Below are 25,982 nucleotides of genomic sequence, written 5' to 3' on the forward strand. Positions count from 1 at the left end.
TATAATTTGTAAGCCTAATTTGTTTCTGCAGACTTTAATATTGTTAAAAGCTGTATCCTAGTTAGGATAATGCAAAGCAGAGTTTGTTAGAACAATAAAGTGCAAACTTTAGTGTGGTTGCAGCTGCTGGAGCAGGGCAACGATTGATAAAATCCATCCAACCACAATAAGAATGTTCCTGCTAAAAGAAATATTTTAAAAGAAGGGAAGAGAATGACTAGCAGAAAGGTGGATTAGCTCATTACAGCAGCAATGGCTGCATTGTTTGGAGACATGAAGGATCCAATTGGAGACAGATTGTCTATGTGATTACTAAGTATCTGTGTGATTACTAAAGGCCAGCACTGACTTAATGGCACATAACCAGTCAATCAATTTTAAAACAAGCATTACAGTATATGCATAGCCAAACACACACATTTTGTTTTGAAAATGAAAATGATATAGGCAGGACCAGGAATTAGGTAATGTATGGTATAAGTTTTCATTTATTCATTCCTGGATGATTTGAGGATACCTTACACTTCCCCATTTTATTTCTTTGGTTACCAAGTTAAACAACTATGAGCTAGTGTTACTATAGTTGTAGGTGTGTGGAGACTCTCAGTCATCCAGGTCATGGTTGTCCCAAAGGCGCTTTTTCAAGAGGTAACTGGATTTACATAGAAACATAGAAACATAGAAGACTGACGGCAGAAAAGGACCTCATGATCCATCTAGTGTGCCCTTATATTATTTTTTTGTATTTTATCTTAGGATGGATCTATGTTTATCCCAGGCATGTTTAAATTAATTTACTGTGGATTTATCAACCACGTCTGCTAGAAGTTTGTTCCAAGGATCTACTACTCTTTCAGTAAAATAATATTTTCTCACGTTGCTTTTGATCTTTTCCCCAACTAACTTCAGATTGTGTCCCCTTGTTCTTGTGTTCACTTTCCTATTAAAAACACTTCCCTCCTGAACCTTATTTAACCCTTTGAAATATTTAAATGTTTCGATCATGTCCCCCCTTTTCCTTCTGTCCTCCAGACTATACAGATTGAGTTCACTAAGTCTTTCCTGATATGTTTTATGCTTAAGACCTTCCACCATTCTTGTAGCCTGTCTTTGGACCCGTTCAATTTTGTCAATATCTTTTTGTAGGTGAGGTCTCCAGAACTGAACACAGTACTGTATTCCAAATGTGGTCTCACCAGCGCTCTATATAGCGAGATCACAATCTCCCTCTTCCTGCTTGTTATACCTCTAGCTATGCAGCCAAGCATCCTACTTGCTTTTCCTACCGCCCGACCACACTGCTCACCAATTTTGAGACTGTCAGAAATCACTACCCCTAAATCCTTCTCTTCTGAAGTTTTTGCTAACACAGAACTGCCAATACAATACTCAGATATACCCGGCCAACGGTTTTAACCGTCGGCCGGAGTTGCCTCAGGGGCGGGGGGCGACGATGATGCAGCTCTTTTAGCTGCGAACTTCCGGGTTCTTCGGAAACCGGAAGTTCGGCTTTTGGCAGCGCGCCAATGAGAGCGCGCTGCCGGGTTGCTGAGGCGGGCCCACAGATCGCCCTATTTAAAGGGCGATCTGGAAGGGTCCCGCACTGTTTTGTTTTAACAAACAGCCTGCTTTCGGTGCTGGCTGTTTCGGGACGGCGATCGGCAGCGGAGAGGCAGCGGATCGCTTCTGCTGGGAGAACGGGGCCTATCGAGGCCTCGGCAGGCTTGCTGGGTCAGGGGCTTGCGGGCCTCTGACTCGTCCATTTATTTTCTTGCTTTTACAGCGGAGAGTAGGGCAGCCTACTCTCCAGGGGGGTGGGGGTAGGTCGCGGCGGGGCCCGGAGGCCTCGCCCGGTAGGCAGTTGTTGCTGATTCAGAGGCTTTTGCCTCTGAGTCTTGATTAAGCATTTTGTTTTGTTTTTTAGGTTAATTTTGGTTTAGTTGTTGGGAAAGGTTGGTGCCCGGGGTACAGGGGGTTGTAGGGTAGGCCCCTTCCCCCGGGGGGAAGCTAAACCACCCACCCCAGCCACGAACCATCCCCCCGATACCCCCCCTTCCCCCCCATTGGAGTTTGTTGGCAAAGGAAGGGTAGGGTGGTAAGGGGTGGACAACCCCCCCTTTTTTAGTTGGGGGGCATAGGGGTTTGGGTTCTGTGAGGCGGTGGGCCTTGTTTGGGGGTGGTGGGATTAGGTAGGGTGACCTAGTGGTTCCCTACGGTCCCAGGGGCTCCCATTAAGAAGCCACACCTAGGTAGGCTTTGGGGCTTCCCATTGGTGGGTTTGCCCAGGGTTTTAGGACCTCAGGACCTCCCATCCGGGTGGCTGAGGGGGAATAAGCCCAATTTTTGGGCTTGTTATTTGTATTTGGCTGGTGATTGGGTGGCCTGTTTGGTATGGGCCCCAGGAAGCGCGTAGATACTCAGGCTCCGCAGGGCCCTCGCCCTTGGAGGGCCAGGGTCCCATCTTTATGGGCTAGGGAGGCGGGGGTTATAGTTCCCACCCCCCAGGTGCCACCCCCTCCTGCCGCCCAGGCCCCTCGAGGCCAGGAACCTGTCGTATCGGCTCAATCATTTTCTGCTCTCTTAGATCGCCTGGACCGCATGGACGCCCACTGGGAAGCCGCCTTCGGGACACGCAGTGGATCCGGGCCCTCAGCGGCGTTGGGAGCCCCTCCTGTCGTTGGGCATGCACAAGAAGCTCCGGACCAGAGCGACCCTGTGGCACGGGATGCCAGTTCTGCGGCCGGGGCCCTTGGGGCCCCATTGGATGGCAGGGGTGAGTCTCTTTCCATCGCACCCACACCGGTTGTTCAGCGGTTACCCACCTTAACCCCCCCGGCAGGACCGGCCGGCTTGGGCCCTCCTTTGGGGTCCAGCACGCCCATGGTCTGCTCCCAGGTTTGGGGGGCGACCGCACCGCCGGCTTCGGTTCCAGCCGGGGCGCCAGTGGTGAACACGGGGTCTTTGCTTGGCACGACTGGGGTGGCAGGGATCCAGGTAGCCCCCCCGGGGGTGGGAGGATCTGTGGTTTTGCCTGGATTGGCCAGCCTTCCGGTGGCCGTGTCTTCTGCGGGGGTGACCAATAACAGCGTGGCCACCTTGACTGACCCCATGGCGGCTGCCATGGGGGCGGTACCAGTGGGACTTCCCTCGACTCCTTTAGGGTATCATTTGCACCCCTCAATTAGAGATAAGATTTGGAGGGGGGAATATATTGACCTCTATACCCTATTGAATAGGGAAGTTCCCAAAAAGGAAAGGGATGAGGAGGCCCGTACCGATCGGGCCAAGAAGGTCAAGGTACCTAGGTCTTTCAGGTCTTGGCTTTACGCCTTCCTGACCTATGCCACCGTTATCATACAGAAGGAGCCAGGTAGGGCCACGGCGCTCCTTAAGTACATTGACCTCATTGCCATGGCGCACTTCGAGGTCAAAGGGGATGCCTGGCAGAACTACGACGAGGCGTTCCGGATGAGGGTGGCGTTTGACCCCTCTCTGCCCTGGGATCGGGAGGTGCCCGATCTATGGTTTCAGGCGACCCGCAAGAGCGGGTCGGGTCAAAGGACCGATAGTGGTCATTTAATGGAGGAGGAGCCGGCTGCGCCCTGCACGGTTGCGGGGCAGGGTGTTCGAACCACCCCGCTTTGTTTTGAGTACAGCGCCAAGGGCTCTTGCGCTCGCTCCTCCTGTAAGTTCCGACATGCCTGCGGGAAGTGCGGGGGTTCCCACGCCACGCACATGTGCCCGCGTCCTGGGAAAAACAGGAACGGCAGGGACAAGAACAGGCCCGCCGTTCCTGCGACTCAAGGGCCCCAGTCCGGTCAGGCTTGAGCACTTGACTGAACTCTTGCGGGGATATCGCCCGCCCGAGAGGGCGGCTGCTATCCTGCAGGGCTTTAGTGAAGGCTTCAGAATTCCGTATCAGGGTCCCCGTAGGGCCTTTATGTCAAAGAATTTGAGGTCCCTTCAAGGTAATGAGGAGTTAGTTAGGATCAAGATTAAGAAAGAGGTAGACGAAGGGAGGGTCCTGGGCCCCTTTCCCTCCCCTCCCGAATTTAAGGGTATCCCCCCTTGGGGTGGTACCCAAGAAAGCCCAAGATGAGTACCGGTTGATTCACCATCTTTCTTTCCCACGGGGGGAGTCGGTGAACGACTTCATACCGGAAGACCTGTGTTCAGTCCGCTACGCCTCATTCGACGCGGCAGTAGCTATGGTCCGGGCTTGCGGGGTTGGGGCGCTAATGGGCAAGAGCGACATTAAGTCTGCTTTTAGGCTCCTGCCCATACACCCCGACGATTTCAATCTCCTGGGTTTCTGCTTTAAGGGAAGTTTTTACCTGGATTGAACTCTCCCCATGGGGTGTTCGATTTCATGCGCTCTCTTTGAGAGCTTTAGCACTTTCCTCGAGTGGGCGCTCAGGAGTCGAACTGGGTCCAGGTCGGTCATCCACTATTTAGATGACTTCCTGGTGGCAGGCCCGGCGGGCACACCTCAATGCCAAGCCCTGATGGTGGCATTTGAGGGGCTATGTGCTTATTTAGGGGTGCCCCTAGCGCCAGAGAAAACGGAAGGGCCGTCCTCTAAGATGTCCTTCTTAGGTATAGAGCTGGACTCCTCCACGCAGTCTTGCAGACTGCCGGAGGACAAGCTGTTGAAGATAAGGCTCAAACTGGAGGAGGTAGCCAGCCTGAAGAAGGTGACCCTCAAGCAACTCCAGGAGCTTACAGGGCTGCTTAACTTCGCTTGCCGGGTAATTGCTCCCGGTAGGGCGTTTTTACGCAGACTGTATTCCGCCATGCAGGGTTTGAGCTCGCCCCATCACCATGTGCGGCTCAGTGTTGGGGCCAGAGAAGACTTGCGGGTATGGCAGACTTTCCTGGCCCATTTTAATGGGATTTCCTTCTGGCGGCAAGATTTGCTTCTCCAAGCAGACTTGCAATTGCACTCTGACGCCTCGGGTTCCCTTGGCTTCGGGGTGATGCTAGGAGGGAAGTGGTGCCATTCAACATGGCCGGCCGAATGGGCTGCGGCCGGTATAGGAAGGGATCTCACATTCCTAGAATTTTTTCCCTTAGTGGTGGCGGTTGAACTGTGGGGCAGTCAGCTCGCCAATCGGGTGGTTCATTTTTGGTGTGACAACTTGGCGGTTGTCCACGTGGTAAATTCTTTGTCTTCAAAGAATGAGAGGGTAATGCACCTGGTCCGATTTTTCGTCAGTAAAGCCTTGGCTCTGAACGCACTGTTCTTGGCACGCCATGTGCCGGGGTTAGAGAACGGTGCGGCTGACGCTTTATCCCGTGGACAGCTTGCCAGGTTCCGGGCATTGGCGCCCTGGGCGCAACGCACACCACAACAGATGCCAGGACACTTATGGAGCCTGGCTGGGCTGCAGAACCATGGAGGCAAGAGGCAATTCGGGCCATTGGGCTGTCGATAGCCCCAAGCACCTGGGCTGCGTACCTCCGGTCAGGTAAGGAGTTTATGGAGTTCAGGGTTAGTAAGGGCTATAGGCAGATGTGGCCCGTACCGGTCGACCAGTTGTTAGAGCACTGCGTGCTGTTACACCAACGTGGTCTGAACGTGAAAACCATTAGGGGCAAGTTGGCAGGCCTGGCGTTCATCGCCAAAGCTCAAGGGTACCCTGACACGTGTAGTGACTTTCGGGTTAGGAGAATGTTAGAAGGGTGGTCCCGGGAACGGCCGCCACCAGCGGCTGATGCCCGGCAGCCCTTATCCATATTACAGCTGTCGGCCTTAAGCCACACGTGGATCAGGTTGTGCACTTCGCACTATGAAGCCTGCCTTTTCCACGCGGCAGCAACTACGCTCTTTTTCGGGGCTTTTCGGGTGAGCGAAGTTTTAGCCAGCTCTGTTCGGGACAATAGCATGCGCGCGCTCCAGCGGAGCGACGTGCAGCTACGAACTAGTGGGGTCTCCATACGCCTGTGACAGTCCAAGATGGACCAGCTTGGTCGCGGTATGGAGATTGCTTTGGCACCAACGACTGATGGTGCCGTTTGCCCAGTGGCGGCTTTAACCGCCTTTTGCGCTAGTCGTGGGGAAACCCCGGGATTTTAATTTTGTCACTGTAATGGGGCCCCCTTAACTATGTACCAATTCTGGGCGGTTACTAAGCGGGCCCTTGAACAAGTGGGCGCGGACCCCTCCAGGTTCGGCACACATTCGTTTCGTATAGGCGCGGCTACCGCAGCCGCCACTGCTGGTTTTGCGGATCGCCACATTATGGCCATAGGCCATTGGAGGTCTGCAGCCTTTCGTTCATACGTCAGGCCCCCCCGATAGGGACCCGTTTTGGCCGTGTTAATTTTCTGTTTGTTGTTTCAGCTGTTGCTGGTTCCCGGCCCGCAGTTTGGCTCATGGGCCACAGTTTCGTGTTTTGGGCCGGCCGTTTTGCTTCAAGGTCTCCTGTCGGATTGCAGCTTTCCCTGGGCTCGAAGATGGACGTTGTATGGATGGGCCGCAGGGGAATGCGCTGGGAGGGGCTTCGCCCCCTGTTTTTTGGACTGTGTCGATCCGAGGGAGCCCCCGAGTTGTTGGTGATCCATCTCGGGGGCAACGATCTCGGTGTTTTGAGTGGCTTGTCGGTGAGCATCCAGGCTCGCGAGGACCTTCGGGCCATCGCAGCCGCATATCCAGGCACACATCTTGTGTGGTCTGAGATCCTGCCCAGACTTGTCTGGCGGGATGCTGTTTCACCCAAAGCCGTTAACAAGGCCAGGTTGAGGGTCAACCAGGCCATTGGGAAGGTGGTTAGGGAGTTAGGGGTGTGTGTAGTGAAGCATCCCCATATAAAATTTGGAACCCCCTGGCTCTACCGAGCCGACGGCGTTCACCTCTCAGAGGAGGGGAACGCCATTTTCCTGTCGGACCTGCAGAGGTGCCTCCAGGAATTGGTGTAGGAGGCTGGGTGGGGGTCGGGGGGGCCAAGATTGAGATCTGACCCCCCCTCCGTGGCAGGTTTGGGGCGGAAATGGGCAATTAGATGCAACTGCGCATGCTCCTTTCAGGGCATCATTAAAGGGTGATGGACCGCCTCTCTCCAGGAACCAGAGGTTCGAGCAACGTCGGGGATTGGAGAGAGGATGTCCATGGGAATCACCGGATCCAATGTCCCACGGGGATTGGAGGGTGATCTCCTCCCACACGCAGAGGCGTGGCTAGGATCCAGGTGAAGGTGGTACCTTCACCTGGTTCAGCAAGGAGTTATTGCCCAATGTTGCCAAAGAATGTTATGGTAGGAATTTCCGCCCCGTTAGTTTTTGCTCTGCAGGTCCTTAGTTTGTTTTGAATTAAATATTCAAATTTATTTATGCAAATTTATTTAAAGTTATTTAAAGTTATTTAAATATGTTAATTAATAAACGACTCTTAATTAATCCACAATCCATGTCTCAGTGTCTTTACTCCGCCTCCGGGGGCAAATACCCGGCCAACGGTTTTAACCGTCGGCCGGAGTTGCCTCAGGGGCGGGGGGGCGACGATGATGCAGCTCTTTTAGCTGCGAACTTCCGGGTTCTTCGGAAACCGGAAGTTCGGCTTTTGGCAGCGCGCCAATGAGAGCGCGCTGCCGGCTTGCTGAGGCGGGCCCACAGATCGTCCTATTTAAAGGGTGATCTGCAAGGGTCCCACACTGTTTTGTTTTAACAAACACCTGCCCACCCTCCGCTATCACCAGTGTGTCCTCCAGAGGTCGCCTCGGGGCCGAATAGGAATTTTTTGCGGCCTCCCCTTTAGAGGCGGCTGTTTTTTCGCCTATTCCACACTGACGGGTGTGGATTGGATTGGTTAGGTGGTGAGGTGCATTTAGATAATAAATAGGCCTCCCTTTGGTCATTGGGGTTTGGCAGGTTTGGGGCAGAAATGGGCAATTAGATGCAACTGCGCATGCTCCTTTCAGGGCATCATTAAAGGGTGATGGACTGCCTCTCTCCAGGAACCAGAGGTTCGAGCAACGTCGGGGATTGGAGAGAGGATGTCCATGGGAATCACCGGATCCAATGTCCCACGGGGATTGGAGGGTGATCTCCTCCCACACGCAGAGGCGTGGCTAGGATCCAGGTGAAGGTGGTACCTTCACCTGGTTCAGCAAGGAGTTATTGCCCAATGTTGCCAAAGAATGTTATGGTAGGAATTTCCGCCCCGTTAGTTTTTGCTCTGCAGGTCCTTAGTTTGTTTTGAATTAAATATTCAAATTTATTTATGCAAATTTATTTAAAGTTATTTAAAGTTATTTAAATATGTTAATTAATAAACGACTCTTAATTAATCCACAATCCATGTCTCAGCGTCTTTACTCCGCCTCCGGGGACAATGAGAATTCCTTTTCCCCAAGTGCATTATTTTAAATTTGGAAACATTAAACTGCAGTTTCCATTGCTTTGACCACTTGTCTAGTAAAGCTAAATAATTTGCCATATTACAAATGCCTCCAGGAATATCAACCCTATTGCATACTTTAGAATCATCGGCAAATAGGCAAACCTTCCCTACCTAACCTTCCCCTATGTCACTCACAAACATATTAAAAAGAATAGGACCCAGAACAGAACCTTGTGGCACACCGCATGTAACCAGGCTCTGCTCAGAATATTCGCCATTAACAACAACCCTCTTATATCTATGCTTCAGCCAGCTGCAAATCTTATGGTGGCTGGCAAAATGCCCAGAAACAATTTGCAGGAAAAATGCCAAGAGAGAGAACAAGAGCAGACCAGATGTTTCTGGAGTCAAGACACAAAGAAATATGAACAATGTTGTTTCCTGCAAATTGGCTCCTTCCTCTTCATCCTTTAAATAGGCAGGGGAGTGGCCAATTAGCCCCAAGCCTTACTCCTAAGGAGACCTCCTCCTGAGGAATCGTTCCTGCCTTTTGACAGCCCTGCGTGCCGGTGCATTGAGAATAGGCTCCTCCTCTTTAACCTCATTACTGATTGGAGCTTCTGGAGGTTCTGAAGGCTCAGGATGAATCTTCGCCTTTGGCACTGAGTCCTCTCCAGCCTCCTCACTGTCTGGCCCGGGTGCCAGCTGCACAGGCTGTTGGTGCAACACCACATCAGCCTCTGCTGGCAATGTCACCTTCCCGGTTTACAAAATTTTACACAGTTTTTTTTTAAACTTACATTTTCTCCAGAATTCCTGGCCGTAGAGTTCTTTGATATCAGGTGGTAATTTGCTCCAGAGGGTTGTGAAGCACTCTGCTGCACGTTTTTCTAGTCCTGTGAAAAATGAGCCTGGCTCGATGATGCTGACATTGACCCCAAAAGGATGCATTTCACGTCTACAAGAAAAAAATGAACAACTCTTTAAAAAGTAGGGATTTTCTTCCTGCCCCCAACTAAAATCCTTTCTTGCTCCATCTTACTACCTCCCACAAATGTGCTTTTCTTCTACTTACTTTTTAAAAAAACTGAAGACTCCCCCCTCTTGAGAATAATCTAAGAATTCAGCTAGAATTTACAAAAACAAGATAGCCTAAGAGCTGAATGAAAGTAACTCCCCCCAGATATCAGAGTTGCCCCCACCCTCCTTGCCTTTCGCAAGCTCCTTAAAACCCACCTCTGTCGTCAGGCATGGGGGAATTGAATTTTTTCCCCTTCCCCTAGGCTTATAGAATTTATACATGGTATGCTTGTTTGTATGATTGGTCTCTTAAATTGGGGTTTTTTAGATTACTTTTTAATATTAGATTTGTTACATTGTTTTCTTTATTGTTGTTAGCCGCCCCGAGTCTTCGGAGAGGGGCAGCAATCAAATCAAATCAAATCAAATCAAATCAAATCAAATCAAATCAAATCAAATCAAATCAAATCAAATCAAATCAAATCAAATCAAATCAAATCAAATCAAATCAAATCAAATCAAATCAAATCAAATCAAATCATAAATAAATAAACAAACTCAAACAATGAAGGAGATAAAAGATAATGTCCTTTCTACCTCCCCCCAAGTGATATGCTATTGGCAAACCAAAAAAATCCAGGAGAGAAGTTTAATTGGGACATTTGCAGCTTTGAAGGATAGCAGCAAACCCATTTCAATAATAACCATTTAAATAATAAAGAGATTTTATAGTATACACTTCATAAATAGCAATACCAGTTAGATTTATACACCCCTTCACTCCAAAGGTTTACAGAGAGTAAGCATATTTCCCCCAATAATCTGGGTCCTCATATTACCAACCTTGGAAGGATGGAAGGCTGAGTCAACCTTGAGCCTACTGAGATTCCATCTGCCAAACTTCTGGCAGCTGGTGATCAGCAGACGTAGCTTGCAGTACTGCACTCCAACCGCTCTAACACCACCGGAATAATAATAATAATAATAAGAATAATAATAATAATAATAATTATTATTATTATTTATCATTTATTAGATTTGTATGCCGCCCCTCTCCATGGACTCGGGGCGTCTCACAACAATAATAACACAATATATAACAAATCTAATCATTAAAAGTCATTAAAAACCCCTTATTAAAAAGAAAACATACACACAAACATACCATGCATAAACTGTATAGGCCCGGGGGAGATGTCTCAGTTCTCCCATGCCTGGCGGCAGAGGTGGGTTTTAAGACGTTTACAAAAGACAAGGAGGGTGGGGGCAATTCTAATCTCCGGGGGGAGCTGGTTCCAGAGGGTTGGGGCCGCCACAGAGAAGGCTCTCCCCTGGGTCCCGCCAGACGACATTGTTTAGTCGATGGGACCCGGAGAAGGCCAACTCTGTGGGACCTAACCGGTTGCTGGGATTCGTGCGGTAGAAGGTGGTCTCAGAGATATTCTGGTCCGATGCCATGAAGGGCTTTATATTCCTTTGATTTTATCATGACTTGGTGTCATTAACATACCCATCTGTGTAGTTTTCCTGGCAACAGTAGTTTGCCACTGCCTTCCTCCAGAATATTTTTGACCATCATCTGCATTGTGGATTTGCTAGTTGCCTACTGTACTATCTAAGAATGAAACAGGTTTTAGTTTTTGGGAGATCAGAGAAAGTTGGCTTTTTGATGCCACCTGCTGGGCTTCCCTTCATATGGAGTCTTCTTCTAGTCTTCAAGCTGAGCTCAATTCTTCTGACTTTACAAACACATTCAGTTTCTATGTACGCTAAAAGCAAAAGTTGATCTTGTGGCACCCTAAAGTAATACAATTTTCATAAAACTGAAAGATGCTTGGGGGTTTTTTTTTCGGGGGTTCAGAAATATCATCATCATCATTATCATCATCAGATACAAATGGTGGGCAGGCAGGATGCTGAAAAAGTTGTGGGCAACTTTTGCTGCCTTTTCCCCATCCTGTTTGAGTCTTCTCCCCAGCAGCCAGTGAAGGGCTACCAAATTTTTTACTACCACACTGTGGGCGTGGCTTAAGCAGGATTCCCTGCATTTTCTTTCATCTTAATGCAAATTGGGTGTTTTGGGGTGGAGCTCCATTTTCGCTACCCCATTGCATCCTCCCCCCCATCCAGACAGTGGCCCACCCCTGCCAGCAGCACAGTAGAGTTGCCTATAAACAGTGCAATTGCGAAACAGATTAGTGAGAGAGAGGTGCCCTTTGGGGAAATTGCGCAGCTAGTAACAAACAGGAAACAGCCAAATAGATGGAGCGTTTTTCTTCTTCTTCATGGAAACTGAATGATCCACAGGGGGAACAAAAGAAGAGGCACAACAAAGCAAAACAAACCACATTGTGGAAGGTGCTAATGCTTAATATTCTGTGTATTAATAACAAAAATGGCAGCAGCAGCGAGGAGCCGAAGATCGGGGTTTCCCCTTTGCATGGGCGGCTGGGAAACCCCGATCTTCGGCTCCTCGCTGCTCCCGCGCTGCCGAGCAGATCAGCTGCTGGGTGGCCGAAGAAACCTTCCCTGGGTCTTCCCCACCGCCCACGCAAACTCCACCATCTGCGCATGCGCAGCCATGGAAAAAAGGGGCACGCATGCGCAGATGGTGTTGTTACTTCCGCACCGCTACATCGCGAAAAATCGATTATCGCGAGGAGTCTTGGAACGGAACCCTCGCGATACTCGAGGGATCACTGTATAAGTCTAAATGTTATTGCTATTATGCTTCAGAACTGATCCTCCAGTTGCTGCAGGTTTTAAAAAAACCCCATTGCACCTCGAGTCTTCGGAGAGGGGCGGCATACAAATCTAATAAATTATTATTATGTGCAAAAGTTTCTGCACATGTGCAAGGAGGTCATTTCCGGGTGTTTTGCACAACGCGATGCAAACTGGTTGTGATGTGAATTGGTAGGGAAGATAAGTGGAACCCACCCCTGGGCCACACTGAGCAGAACCAGTCTCTTTACTGGAGTCTTGGCTCGGCACATGGTAACAATAGAAGTTAATATCTCCAGGACTGTCTTCTGCCGCACGAATCCCAGCGACCGGTTAGGTCCCACAGAGTTGGCCTTCTCCGGGTCCCGTCGACTAAACAGTGTCGTCTGGCAGGACCCAGGGGAAGAGCCTTCTCTGTGGCAGCCCCGGCCCTCTGGAACCAACTCCCCCCGGATATCAGGGTTGCCCCCACCCTCCTCGCCTTTCGTAATCTCCTTAAAACTCACCTCTGTTGTCAGGCATGGAGGAATTGAGATATTCCCTTCCCCCTAGGCTTATAAAATTTATGCATGGTATGTCTGTTTGTATGATTGGTCTCTTAAATTGGGGGTTTTAAAATTACTTTTTATATTATATTTGTTATATTTGTCTTTTTTACTGCTGTTAGCCGCCCCGAGTCTGCGGAGAGGGGCGGCATACAAATCAAACAAATAAATAAATGAATGAATGAATGAATGAATGAATGAATGAATAAATAAATAAATAAATAAATGAATGAATGAATGAATGAATGAATGGGTTTCTAGCCAGCTTTACTGGCTTCTGCTAGCCACCTGCCTATAGGGACTCGTCATGCCCTTCCCTCCTGTTCCCGGTTGCTTCCAGCTGGCTCCAGCAAGTACCCTTTGGGCCTATGTGGTTTCTGAACCAACCGCAGCTGGCTTGCTTTTCTGGCTCCTCTCCGAGCATGGTTCCCATCACCTGACACCCATCTGTGCCACCCCTGCACCACCCCTTGTGCATGTGTAGCAACTCCGAAAGGCCACGTTGTGGCAACTTCGAATGGTATGTTGATAAACAGTGTAGAAGTAATAAAAAGAATATAAGTGTAGGGCAAGAAGCAATGAGTAGAAACTAATCTAGGAGAGGAGCAATATAGAACTAAGGAGAAATTTCCAGACAGTTGGAACGATTTAATCAGTGGAACAGCTTGCCTGTAGAAGTTGTGAATTCTCCAACACCGGAAGTTTTAAAGAAGATGTTGGATAACCAATCTGAAGTATCTGAAGCAGATTGGTTGGACTAGAAGACCTCCAAGATCCCTTCCAACCTATTCTATGCTATTCTATTCTCTATTCTCTCTATTCTCTATTCTCTCTATTCTCTCTATTCTCTCTATTCTCTCTATTCTCTATTCTCTCTATTCTTTCTATTCTCTATTCTCTCTATTCTCTCTATTCTCTCTATTCTCTATTCTCTCTATTCTTTCTATTCTCTATTCTCTCTATTCTCTCTATTCTCTCTATTCTCTATTCTCTATTCTCTCTATTCTCTCTATTCTCTCTATTCTCTCTATTCTCTCTATTCTCTCTATTCTCTATTCTCTCTATTCTCTATTCTCTCTATTCTCTATTCTCTCTATTCTCTCTATTCTCTATTCTCTCTATTCTCTCTATTCTCTCTATTCTCTCTATTCTCTCTATTCTCTATTCTCTCTATTCTCTATTCTCTCTATTCTCTATTCTCTCTATTCTCTCTATTCTCTCTATTCTCTCTATTCTCTCTATTCTCTCTATTCTCTCTATTCTCTATTCTCTCTATTCTCTATTCTCTCTATTCTCTCTATTCTCTCTATTCTCTCTATTCTCTCTTTTCTCTCTATTCTCTCTATTCTCTATTCTCTCTATTCTCTATTCTCTCTATTCTCTATTCTCTCTATTCTCTCTATTCTCTATTCTCTCTATTCTCTATTCTCTCTATTCTCTCTATTCTCTCTTTTCTCTCTATTCTCTATTCTCTCTATTCTCTATTCTCTCTATTCTCTATTCTCTCTATTCTCTCTATTCTCTCTATTCTCTATTCTCTCTATTCTTTCTATTCTCTATTCTCTCTATTCTCTCTATTCTCTATTCTCTATTCTCTCTATTCTCTCTATTCTCTCTATTCTCTCTATTATCTCTATTCTCTCTATTCTCTCTATTCTCTCTATTCTCTCTATTCTCTATTCTCTCTATTCTCTATTCTCTCTATTCTCTATTCTCTCTATTCTCTCTATTCTCTATTCTCTCTATTCTCTCTATTCTCTCTATTCTCTATTCTCTCTATTCTCTATTCTCTCTATTCTCTATTCTCTCTATTCTCTCTATTCTCTCTATTCTCTCTATTCTCTCTATTCTCTCTATTCTCTCTATTCTCTCTATTCTCTCTATTCTCTCTATTCTCTATTCTCTCTATTCTCTATTCTCTCTATTCTCTCTATTCTCTCTATTCTCTCTATTCTCTCTTTTCTCTCTATTCTCTCTATTCTCTATTCTCTCTATTCTCTATTCTCTCTATTCTCTATTCTCTCTATTCTCTCTATTCTCTATTCTCTCTATTCTCTATTCTCTCTATTCTCTCTATTCTCTCTTTTCTCTCTATTCTCTATTCTCTCTATTCTCTATTCTCTCTATTCTCTATTCTCTCTATTCTCTCTATTCTATATTCTCTCTATTCTATATTCTCTCTATTCTCTCTATTCTCTCTTCTCTCTATTCTCTATTCTCTCTATTCTCTATTCTCTCTATTCTCTATTCTCTCTATTCTCTCTATTCTCTCTATTCTCTCTATTCTCTCTATTCTCTATTCTCTCTATTCTCTATTCTCTCTATTCTCTCTATTCTCTATTCTCTCTATTCTCTATTCTCTCTATTCTCTATTCTCTCTATTCTCTATTCTCTCTATTCTCTATTCTCTCTATTCTATAGTCTCTCTATTCTCTCTATTCTCTCTTCTCTCTCTTCTCTCTTCTCTCTATTCTCTATTCTCTCTATTCTCTATTCTCTCTATTCTCTCTATTCTCTCTATTCTCTATTCTCTCTATTCTCTATTCTCTCTATTCTCTATTCTCTCTATTATCTATTCTCTCTATTCTCTATTCTCTCTATTCTCTATTCTCTCTATTCTCTCTATTCTCTCTATTCTCTATTCTCTCTATTCTCTCTCTTCTCTCTATTCTCTCTTCTCTCTATTCTCTATTCTCTCTATTCTCTCTATTCTCTCTATTCTCTCTATTCTCTCTATTCTCTCTATTCTCTCTATTCTCTCTATTCTCTATTCTCTCTATTCTCTATTCTCTCTATTCTATAGTCTCTCTATTCTCTCTATTCTCTCTTCTCTCTCTTCTCTCTTCTCTCTATTCTCTATTCTCTCTATTCTCTATTCTCTCTATTCTCTCTATTCTCTCTATTCTCTATTCTCTCTATTCTCTATTCTCTCTATTCTCTATTCTCTCTATTATCTATTCTCTCTATTCTCTATTCTCTCTATTCTCTATTCTCTCTATTCTCTCTATTCTCTCTATTCTCTATTCTCTCTATTCTCTCTCTTCTCTCTATTCTCTCTTCTCTCTATTCTCTATTCTCTCTATTCTCTCTATTCTCTCTATTCTCTCTATTCTCTCTATTCTCTCTATTCTCTCTATTCTCTCTATTCTCTATTCTCTCTATTCTCTATTCTCTCTATTCTCTCTATTCTCTCTATTCTCTCTTTTCTCTCTTTTCTCTCTATTCTCTCTATTCTCTCTATTCTCTCTATTCTCTATTCTCTATTCTCTCTATTCTCTCTATTCTCTATTCTCTCTATTCTCTATTCTCTCTATTCTATATTCTCTCTATTCTCTATTCTCTCTATTCTCTATTCTCTCTATTCTATAGTCTCTCTATTCTCTCTATTCTCTCTTCTCTCTATTCTCTCTTCTCTCTATTCTCTATTCTCTCTATTCTCTATTCTCTCTATTCTCTCTATTCTCTATTCTCTCTATTCTCTCTATTCTCTATTCTCTCTATTCTCTCTTCTCTCTATTCTCTCTATTCTCTCTATTCTCTATTCTCTCTATTCTCTATTCTCTCTATTCTCTCTATTCTCTATTCTCTCTATTCTCTATTCTCTCTATTCTCTATTCTCTCTATTCTCTATTCTCTCTATTCTCTATTCTCTCTATTCTCTCTTCTCTCTATTCTCTATTCTCTCTATTCTCTATTCTCTCTATTCTCTCTATTCTCTATTCTCTCTATTCTCTATTCTCTCTATTCTCTATTCTCTCTATTCTCTATTCTCTCTATTCTCTCTATTCTCTATTCTCTCTATTCTCTATTCTCTCTATTCTCTATTCTCTCTATTCTCTATTCTCTCTATTCTCTATTCTCTCTATTCTATAGTCTCTCTATTCTCTCTATTCTCTCTTCTCTCTATTCTCTCTTCTCTCTATTCTCTCTTCTCTCTATTCTCTATTCTCTCTATTCTCTCTATTCTCTATTCTCTCTATTCTCTATTCTCTCTATTCTCTATTCTCTCTATTCTCTCTATTCTCTATTCTCTCTATTCTCTCTTCTCTCTATTCTCTCTATTCTCTCTATTCTCTATTCTCTCTATTCTCTCTATTCTCTCTATTCTCTCTATTCTCTATTCTCTCTATTCTCTCTATTCTCTCTATTCTCTCTATTCTCTATTCTCTCTATTCTATATTCTCTCTATTCTCTATTCTCTCTATTCTCTATTCTCTCTATTCTATAGTCTCTCTATTCTCTCTATTCTCTCTTCTCTCTATTCTCTCTTCTCTCTCTTCTCTCTTCTCTCTATTCTCTATTCTCTCTATTCTCTCTATTCTCTATTCTCTCTATTCTCTATTCTCTCTATTCTCTATTCTCTCTATTCTCTATTCTCTCTATTCTCTCTATTCTCTATTCTCTCTATTCTCTATTCTCTCTATTCTCTCTATTCTCTCTATTCTCTATTCTCTCTATTCTCTCTATTCTCTCTATTCTCTATTCTCTCTATTCTCTCTATTCTCTCTATTCTCTCTATTCTCTCTATTCTCTCTATTCTCTCTATTCTCTCTATTCTCTCTATTCTCTATTCTCTCTATTCTCTATTCTCTCTATTCTCTCTATTCTCTCTCTCCTCTCTCTTCTCTCTTCTCTCTCTTCTCTCTCTTCTCTCTCTTCTCTCTCTTCTCTCTCTTCTCTCTCTTCTCTCTCTTCTCTCTCTTCTCTCTCTTCTCTCTCTTCTCTCTCTTCTCTCTATTCTCTCCTCTCTCCTCTCTCTTCTCTCTTCTCTCTTCTCTATTCTCTAGTCTAGTCTAGTCCAATATTTTTCGGACTGTAAGATGCACCAGTGCATAAGATGCACCAAGATTTTGAAAAGGTAAGGTAACAAAAAAAGGGGGGAGGATTTGTCTTCCCCAGCCCCCAGGAGTACTTTGCAGGCCTCCCAAACTCTCTACACCGCGTTTTTGCAAAAGAAATGGGCCAATTTTCACAAAAATGAGGTGCAGAGGTGGAGCTTCGGCAGACCAAAAATGGCTGTATTTGGTGTATAAGACGCACCAACATTTCCACGCTCTTTTAGGGGGGTGGGAGAAAGATGTGTCTTATGCTCCAAAAAATATGGTAATTGTATAGTAGCAATAATAATATAAATAATATAGGATATGATAACAATGGAAAGCACTGAACAATGTGTACATTTTACTTTTGTATCTGGTTTGTTTTTTAAAACCAAGACAGCCTCATCCCTTATAAGGAGATAATTCAGCTGACTCAGCATCTTTTGAGCCTGCATCCATCAAAATTGAGTGCAGTTAAAAAAAAATCCATAGAAGCAAATCCCTGGAATGTCCATTTTCTTTTCAATATCCATTTTGTTTCACTGCTAATGGGTAAGTATTTAATAATGTAATTACACGGATTTCTATTAAATGGCATGTACTTAAGAAAATAACAATAGCAATCAGTAATCCAAATGCTAGGGTGTGGGAATTTGAAAAGAGAAGCCAAATCAATGGTTCATTTTGAAAGTAAGGTACCTGGGCTTAAATCTGGATAAAAATGCTTCTTTTGGCCAGAATGTCTAAAGCCCCCAAACATGAGATGGCTAGCAGATGGCGGTGATATGTATTCAACCACCACATGTTATAATAATACAGATAAACAGTTGGAAGAAACCTTGCAGGTCATCTAGTCCAACCCTCTGCCCAAGCAGGATCCTCTACCTAGGATTGAACTCACAACCTCCTGATTATGAGGCAAGAGCTCCCCCTTGTGGGATGAGAGGCTAAGTGAGTCCTTAGCCTCCCCCCCCCCCTTTCCTGTGGTGAAAGCAAGCATAGGAGAGACAGGATGAAATAAATAGCCAAGGGAATGACTTGCCGGAGGCTGTCAGAGAAGGCTTCCAATGCAAATTTTGAAGGGCTGTAGCCACCTCCACTGAAGGCAATTCTTCCGGCCAAACTGCTCACGTTGACCACTCTACCTCTGGCTCTCCTGATGAGGGGCAGCAAGTGGAGAGTCACATCAACTACTCCCAGCAAGTTGACATTTAGCACCTTTGCGAAGTCATCCTTGGTCAGCCACTGGTTGGGAGCCATTGGGAAAGCAACCCCTGCATTGTTCACCAAGCCCCAAAGACCTGTGGGGGAAACAGACTCATTAGTTCTCTTATATGAATTGAATTGAGGATTCAATAGATTATTTTGAAGGTACAAAAAAATGGAAACTGGGTTCTGTACATGTCTATTGAGCTCTGCAGTGATTTTAGGAGCTGTGGTCTTGCGATTCACTCTAACAATTCGCTTTAGAGTCCGATGGTCTCTCTCAGACAACTTCGACTTTCGACCAGACCTGTGCTTGGCTGAGGACATTTTTCCTTCCCTTTCAAAAGCAGTCATTACTTTTGAGACATTACCTCTTGAAACGCCAAACATCCAGGCATTTTCTGTTACACTAGCGCCTGTCATTTGAGCATCAACAATTTGTTCTCTTTGAAAGTCTGAGAGGTCTGCCATTTCTAGAAGGTTATAACCAATTTCCTTAAATTTATGTAAAAAAAAAGGTAGTTTAAAAAACATATCAAAGAACAGAATTTTTTAAAAAAACAAAAAAACATTAAAATATGTCAAGTTTTGATTGATTTGAACATAAGTATTTCCATTTTTTTGTCCACCCCTGTATCTTCAGAGGTTTTAGCTGTTTACATTGATTCATATAAACTGAGCCTGGCATCACATTTTTCTTACTATACCTGGACAAACACACACACACACACTATATTATGTTATACAGTGATCCCTCATTTTTTTTCGCGGGGGATGTGTTCCAACTCCACTCGTGAAAAACAAATTTCCATGAAGTAAAGATTTTTTTTTTGTATTTAATGAGTATTTGTATTTTTAAAACCCACCCTTTGCATTAAACAGTCATTCTATAATGTTTCTCAGCTGGAACTACATGTGATATCCTACCAGTTTCTTTAATGGAGTACAGTAGGACTGTAGAAGAGTTATATGAACTTTTAATGGATTTAAAATTGTTAATGGATTTAATAGATTTAAGCCCCCTTTGAAAACCAGTGAAATAGCGAATCCGCGAAAGATGAACTGCGAAGTAGCGAGGGATTACTGTATATTCTGTTTGTCTGTCTGCGTTTATTCTATCAACTCTCTCCCTTCTATATCTCTCTATTATCTATCCGTCTGTCTGTCTGTCTGTCTGTCTATCGTCTATCATCTCTTTCTCTATCTCTCTCTATTATCTATCTTCTCTCTCTCATCTCTCTCTACCTATTATCTATCTATTATTTCTAACTTTCTCTCATCTTTCTCTCTCTATTATCTATTTCTCTCATCTTTCTCTCTACCTATTTATCTATATCTATCTATCTATCTATCTATCTATCTATCTATCTATCTATCTATCTACCTACCTACCTACCTACTATCTATCTACTATCTATCTATCTATCTATCTATCTATCTATCTATCTATCTATCTATCTATCTATCTATCTATCTACCTACTATCTATCTATCTTCTATCTATCTATCTATCTATCTACTATCTATCTATCTATCTATCTATCTATCTATCTATCTATCTATCATCTATCTATCTATCTATCTATCTATCTATCTATCTATCTATCTCTATTTCTTTCTCTCTCTCTCGCTCTCCCTCCCTCTCTCTCTCATCTTCTCATCCAAGAAGCTTCTTCAGCTCTGACTGGATGGTGGGGAATGGAAGGAAGTTAGTTGGTTGTTAAAGTACTAGACTAGAAACCGTGGGACTACGACCTTTGATTCCCACCTTAGGTATGAAAGCTGTCTGGGTGACTTTGGGTCAGTTGTTCTCTTTATAGCACTGAGCACTTAGACTTATATACTGCTTCACAGTGCTTTACAGTCCTCTCTGAGCGGTTTACAGAGTCAGCCTATTGCCCCCAACAATCTGGGTCCTCATTTTACCCACCTCGGAAGGATGGAAGGCTGAGTCAACCTTGAGCTGGTGGTGAGATTTGAACTGGTGAACTACAGCCAGCAGTCAGCAGAAACAGCTTGCAGTACTGCACTCTAACCACTGTGCCACCAAGGCTCACTTTGAGGCCAACTCACCTCACTGTTATTGGGGGGGGGGGGGGGAGAGAAGAAATATTATGTACATTCATCATTTTGAATTATTTCTAAAAATAATAAAGGTGGAATAAATAGTTAGGTCCAATTGGCCTTGTGCAGGAAGAACAGTATTTAGGCTGTACCTTTGTCTCCTACTTGCTCCTCCACCCATTCAGTTGCTGCTGCAACACTCTCAGTGCTGGTGACATCCAGTAGGGTGGTTTTCAAACAAACCGACGTGACCTTTTCCAGCTGTTCTGCGCCTTCTGGAGTGAGACAAGCAGCCAACACCCGCAGACCCCGAGCATCCAGCTGCCTGGCCAGCTGGTTCCCAAAGCCAGAATCACAGCCAGTGATGAAGATGTATTTCTCTGTCGGGTTCTCTATCATCTGTCTCTTCCGGTACCATTGGCAGAGGATGTAAAGCCCTACCAGGAAAACCAGATAGAGCCACATAGCTAAAACCTGCAAAATAGAATAGAATAACAGAGTTGGAAGGGACCTTGGAGGTCTTCTAGTCCAACCCCCTGCTTAGGCAGGAAACCCCACACATCTTCAGACAAATGGTTATCCAACATCTTGTTAAAAACTGTTGGAGCATTCACAACTTTTGGGGCAAGTTGTTCCACTGATTAATTATTCTAACTGTCAGGAAATTTCTCCTTAGTTCTAAGTTGCTTCTCTCCGTGATTAGTTTCCATCCATTGCTTCTTGTTCTACCCTCAGGGGCTTTGGAGAATAGCCTGACTCCCTCTTCTTTGTGGCAGCCAAACATTCCAGACATGATCTGAAATTTATAGACTTTTCTCCCCGTTCATGGTCAGATCATTTCCTGCTGAGATTAGACTGTAGGGTACCCAACCCCCTGACTGTAAGGAGTTGGAGCTAATTAAGTGGTTCTGCCCCAAATACTTAATAGTCCCTGAAGGATTCCAGAAGGAAGTTACCCAGAGATACCTGACTCCCATGTCCACAACCCATCCAAATGCAAGGTTCACTTTGCCGTAGGTAATGGCCCAGCCCAGTTTCCAGGGACAAAACAATCTCTGGGAAGGACTTCAGTTCCCTTACAGAGTATGAGCACCTTCCTGTAAGGTAGTGATTTTCAACCTTTTATGAGCTGCGGCACATTTTTTACATTTACAGAATCCTGGGGCACACCACCAACCAAAATGACCTCTAACACAGTACATATTATACATATAGTACTATATGTACTATATTATGGTTTCTAAATGTATTTATACTCACTTAGTGTGAAACCTGAACACAAAAAGGATATCCTGGCAGGAATGGTAGTTTGGGGGACCCATGTTTAATTTCCCCATGGCACACCTGACCATGTCTCACGGCACACTGGTTAAAAAACAGTGCTGTGGGAGGACTTCCGGTTTGGACTGGGGCTGCTGCGGAGCCTTCGGGACAGGGCTCTGTCTCCGAGGTCCCCTTCACCCCTCCAAAGGTCGCCCCCAGCGATTGGATTGGGCCCGGATGGACCAGTCCTAAAAAAGAGGGTTCTCCTGCACCCGAGGTGCCGCCGCTGAGGTTCCAAAGGGAAAGGATCACCCCGCAGCTTTGGAGAGCACAGAACCGAGCCTCTACTCCACAGCCATCGGCCATAGTAGCCCGACCTCACCAGTGGGAAGCAAAGAAGACAACAACAAGAAGAAATAAACCCCGATATATTTTCACCATTGCAGAAAAAGGAGACATCAGAAAAGAAGAATCCAAGGTATAAATTTACTTACATGATAAATCTTTTGTGGAAAGATAGAGCAAGACAAACTTTAAAATAGAAAGATCCAAAAAGGGGATCCGTGAGGACCTGCTGCCCCTTGCAGTAAGTACTTGGACCTCCTTATTCTAACTCACACCAAGCAACTTCACAATTTAGAAAGGAAGACATTCTGGGGTTAACGTTTGGAATGTTCACAGGATAAAAACAACAACAACAACAAAAATTGCTTTCCTACTCTTCAACTACACTTGCACACTAGTGATGGCCCGCTACTGGAATGGTAAGGTTCTATGTAGTGATTTTTGGGATGCATGCGCAGTTGTGTGCCCATGATGCACTCACATGCACCCCCACGCAAGATTTGGCTTCTGTGCAGATGCTCATGTGAGTGAGATTTTGGCGATTTTTGCCAATGTTTTGCTTCTGCTCATGCGCAGAAGCAAAAATATTGGTGAAAATCGCCAAAATCTCACTCACATGAGCATCTTCATGCAAAAATTTGCTTGCTGCACATATGCAGAAGCCAAATTTCATGCTGATGGGTGCATGCACATGTGACGGGCATGCCTGTACCCATGACAGCCACAGAGGATGCACCGGTAGCGCCGAAGACAGCAGGCCTTTGCTGTTGCACATACATTCTTCCTCCTTACCTAACAGAAGGCCCTGTGCTCTGAAAACACTAAACAGAACTTATACAAATCAAAAACAGAGAAACATAGGCTGGTAGATGAGAAAGAAACTCTATACTATCAAAATGAGGATAAATAAAAATAATTCAAGATTATGAAAAGCTTTATGAGCAAAAAAGAGTTTCAGAAAAGAAAATTAAAGAATATTTGAAAAAAGCAGAATTACCTAAAATATCAGGAAAAGTTAAAAAAAAGCTATGTTAAATGAACGAATATCAATGATGGAATTATCAGAAGAGATCAAGAGACAAAAGAACAACAAAAAACCAGGGCCAGATGGGTTACTGGCAGAATTTTACAAAGATTTTACAAGATACTTTAGGCTCAGCAATATTGGAAGTTTTATGACTTTTTCATGGCAATTGGTAAGCAAACACCAGAATCATTAAGTGACCCCATGGTTCACTAGGGGCTAGTTTTGCTGAAAAACAGAAATAAATGATGACTTTTGGGGCAAAAATGTCATAAAATGTGGTTGTGTGACCATGGGAGACTTTAAATGGCCGTAAATGTGGCCTGTTTGCCTAGTGCAGTGATGGTGAACCTATGTCACAAGGAACGATATCTGTTGGCATGTGAGTCGTTGCTCTAGCATGTGCGCACCAGTCAGCTGATTTTCGGCTTGCATGGTAGCTCGGGGAGGGCATTTTTGGCTTATGGAGGGCCTCCAGGGGGATGGGGGAGGGCGTGTTTGCCCTCCCAAGGCTCCAGGGAAATCCATGGAGCCTGGGGAGGGTGAAAAACAGGCCTACCAGGCCCACCAAAAGTTGGGAAATGGGCTGTTTCTGGTCTCCAGAGGGCCTCTAGAAGGCAGGGGAGTCAATTTTCACCCTCCCCAGGCATTGAATTATGGATGTGGGCACTCACGGAGGTGAAATAATGCATGCACACCCGCTTTAGGCACCTGAGGGGAAAAAAGGTTCGCCATCATTGTCCTAGTGCCTGAAGTGCGGTCACATGTCCATGGAGGTGGTGGTGACCATTGAAACTTTGAATCTGGGTTGTAAGTATCCCCAGATATGTCTGCTGGAATTTTCAGTGGTCACTAAGTGACCAGTAATGAGGAGTACTTGAAATTTGTAAAGTAGTAATTTGTAATTTGTAAAAATTTATATTAATTTTTTTAAGCAAAGCCTTTAAAAGACTAATTGGTTGGAAGAATGTTCATTATTCAGCAACATCTGTAGAATCACATCAGAGAGCAAAGCATTGTGGGAATTGTACAATATTTGCATATAGCTACAAATGACATACAGTAAAGGGGGGGGGGGAACAAAACACACCATTGGGGAGAGTGGCACACCATATTCTATGCATTCCAAATGTGCCCACTAGGCACACAGAACAGCTTTCCTCCTTAATAGATTTTGTGAGGTAAAAGTTGGAAAATGTTGTTGTTTAAGTCCCCATTCTCTGAATGAAGCTGCTGGATTATACAATAGGAATCTCCCCCAAGAATATTCTCAAATTAATACAGTTTAACGCAGTGTTTTTCAGATTTGTCAACTTTAAATTGAGTGGACTCTCAGGATTCCCCTGCCAGTTTGCTGTCCAGGGAATCCTGGAAGTTAAAAGTCCATACATCTAAAAGTTGCCAAGTTTGAAAATCACTGGTTTAACAATTCTCCCTTTTAGGCTGAGTGAGGTGACAACATTCATGGGTAAAGTAGGGATGGATCTTTTTAAAACTTGGGTTAAGAAGCCACCAAAAAATTGCTAAGATGTAGGGGTAGATTTGGAAAGTGAAAAAATATTCCCAGAATTTAAACCATGAACATCTTGAAAGTCCTAAAAAATATCACATTCAACTTCAGCTTTCCTTACAGTTTTATTCCTGGTATTTGTGACTCCAAAAATCACCTGGGATTGGAGATATCCCTTAAAAAGATACTTAAATATTTATTTATTTATTTAATTTTTATTTATTTATTTTGTCAAACAATTATATGGTGATAATTTGTACAAATAAAACATTAGATAAGGAATGATAAAAAGTAACAAAAGAAGACCATAGGACACAGGGACGGTAGGCACAGTGGTGCGCTTATGCACGCCCCTTACAGACCTCTTAGAAAGGGGGTGAGGTCAATTGTAGATAGTCTAAAGTTAAAGGTTTTGGGGTTAGGAGTATAAACCACAGAATCATGTAGTGCATTCCAGGCGTTGATTACTCTGTTGCTGAAGTCGTATTTTTTGCAGTCAAGTTTGGAGCAGTTGACAATTCTGGCATTATATAAAGACAGTGACAGATATCTCTTTCAGCATTTAGTGCTCTTTAAAAGAAAGCTAAAAAGAAAATCCTTTGATAAATCTCTTACCTCTTAGCTGTTTCAGCTCCTGATATTGCAGAGATTAATAAGATTTTGGTCAATTTTAATTCCCAAAGCTGGACACTGAAACGTTTAGTCTGCAGGTGTTGAAAGCCAGCCAGAATAGTTCATCATTACTTGCTAGAGGTTTCGGATAGGTTGGTTAATATGATCCGAGAAGGCTGAACTTGATTCTTTTGATCATGTGACTGGCATTTTAATGTCAGTTAAGAGAAAACAAACATTTTCATCTTTGGTTGGCTCATTATATGAATTGAATCGTAATTCCCATAACCTTGCATTCTTTGATTTCACCCAAAGCAACATGTGCTTTGTTCAAAGGTTTGTCCAAAGAAGGAATCAGAGTGGAACGACCCCCAAACTATTGCATAACATATTCAGAGCGTGGTTGCAGAAAACACTGACTGAGATTCGTTATCATTGATAAAATGCTGCAGCCACACCAAAGGGCAAGTTGAGCAAAGCTGGAAAGAGATGAGGAGAAAACAGCAGAGAT

General features: G+C 44.2%; 1 protein-coding gene and 1 long non-coding RNA gene across 3 annotated transcripts in view; one reads left to right on the top strand and one right to left on the bottom strand.

Annotated features, from left to right (window-relative positions):
• Window positions 1-25,603, bottom strand: part of LOC139161487 (retinol dehydrogenase 16-like) — a 29,678-nt gene extending 4,075 nt beyond the window's left edge. Inside the window, exons 1-4 of one of the 2 annotated variants that reach the window (XM_070740677.1) lie at window positions 25,475-25,603; window positions 20,870-21,191; window positions 18,490-18,748; window positions 9,139-9,296 (exon numbers count right to left, since the gene is read on the bottom strand). In XM_070740677.1, coding sequence (XP_070596778.1) covers window positions 9,139-9,296; window positions 18,490-18,748; window positions 20,870-21,182 — 730 coding nt within the window. In that variant the 5' untranslated portion in view covers window positions 21,183-21,191; window positions 25,475-25,603. Of the gene's footprint in view, window positions 1-9,138; window positions 9,297-18,489; window positions 18,749-20,869; window positions 21,198-25,474 lie in introns of those variants that run through there. The other variant, XM_070740678.1, reaches the window with a different exon arrangement.
• LOC139161492 (uncharacterized) overlaps window positions 1-25,982 on the top strand; it is a 101,229-nt gene that overhangs the window by 15,707 nt on the left and 59,540 nt on the right. The gene's annotated exons all lie outside the window — the stretch shown is intronic.

This window comes from Erythrolamprus reginae, chromosome 2 (genome assembly GCF_031021105.1).
Source record: "Erythrolamprus reginae isolate rEryReg1 chromosome 2, rEryReg1.hap1, whole genome shotgun sequence".
Taxonomy (NCBI): Eukaryota; Metazoa; Chordata; class Lepidosauria; order Squamata; family Dipsadidae; genus Erythrolamprus; species Erythrolamprus reginae.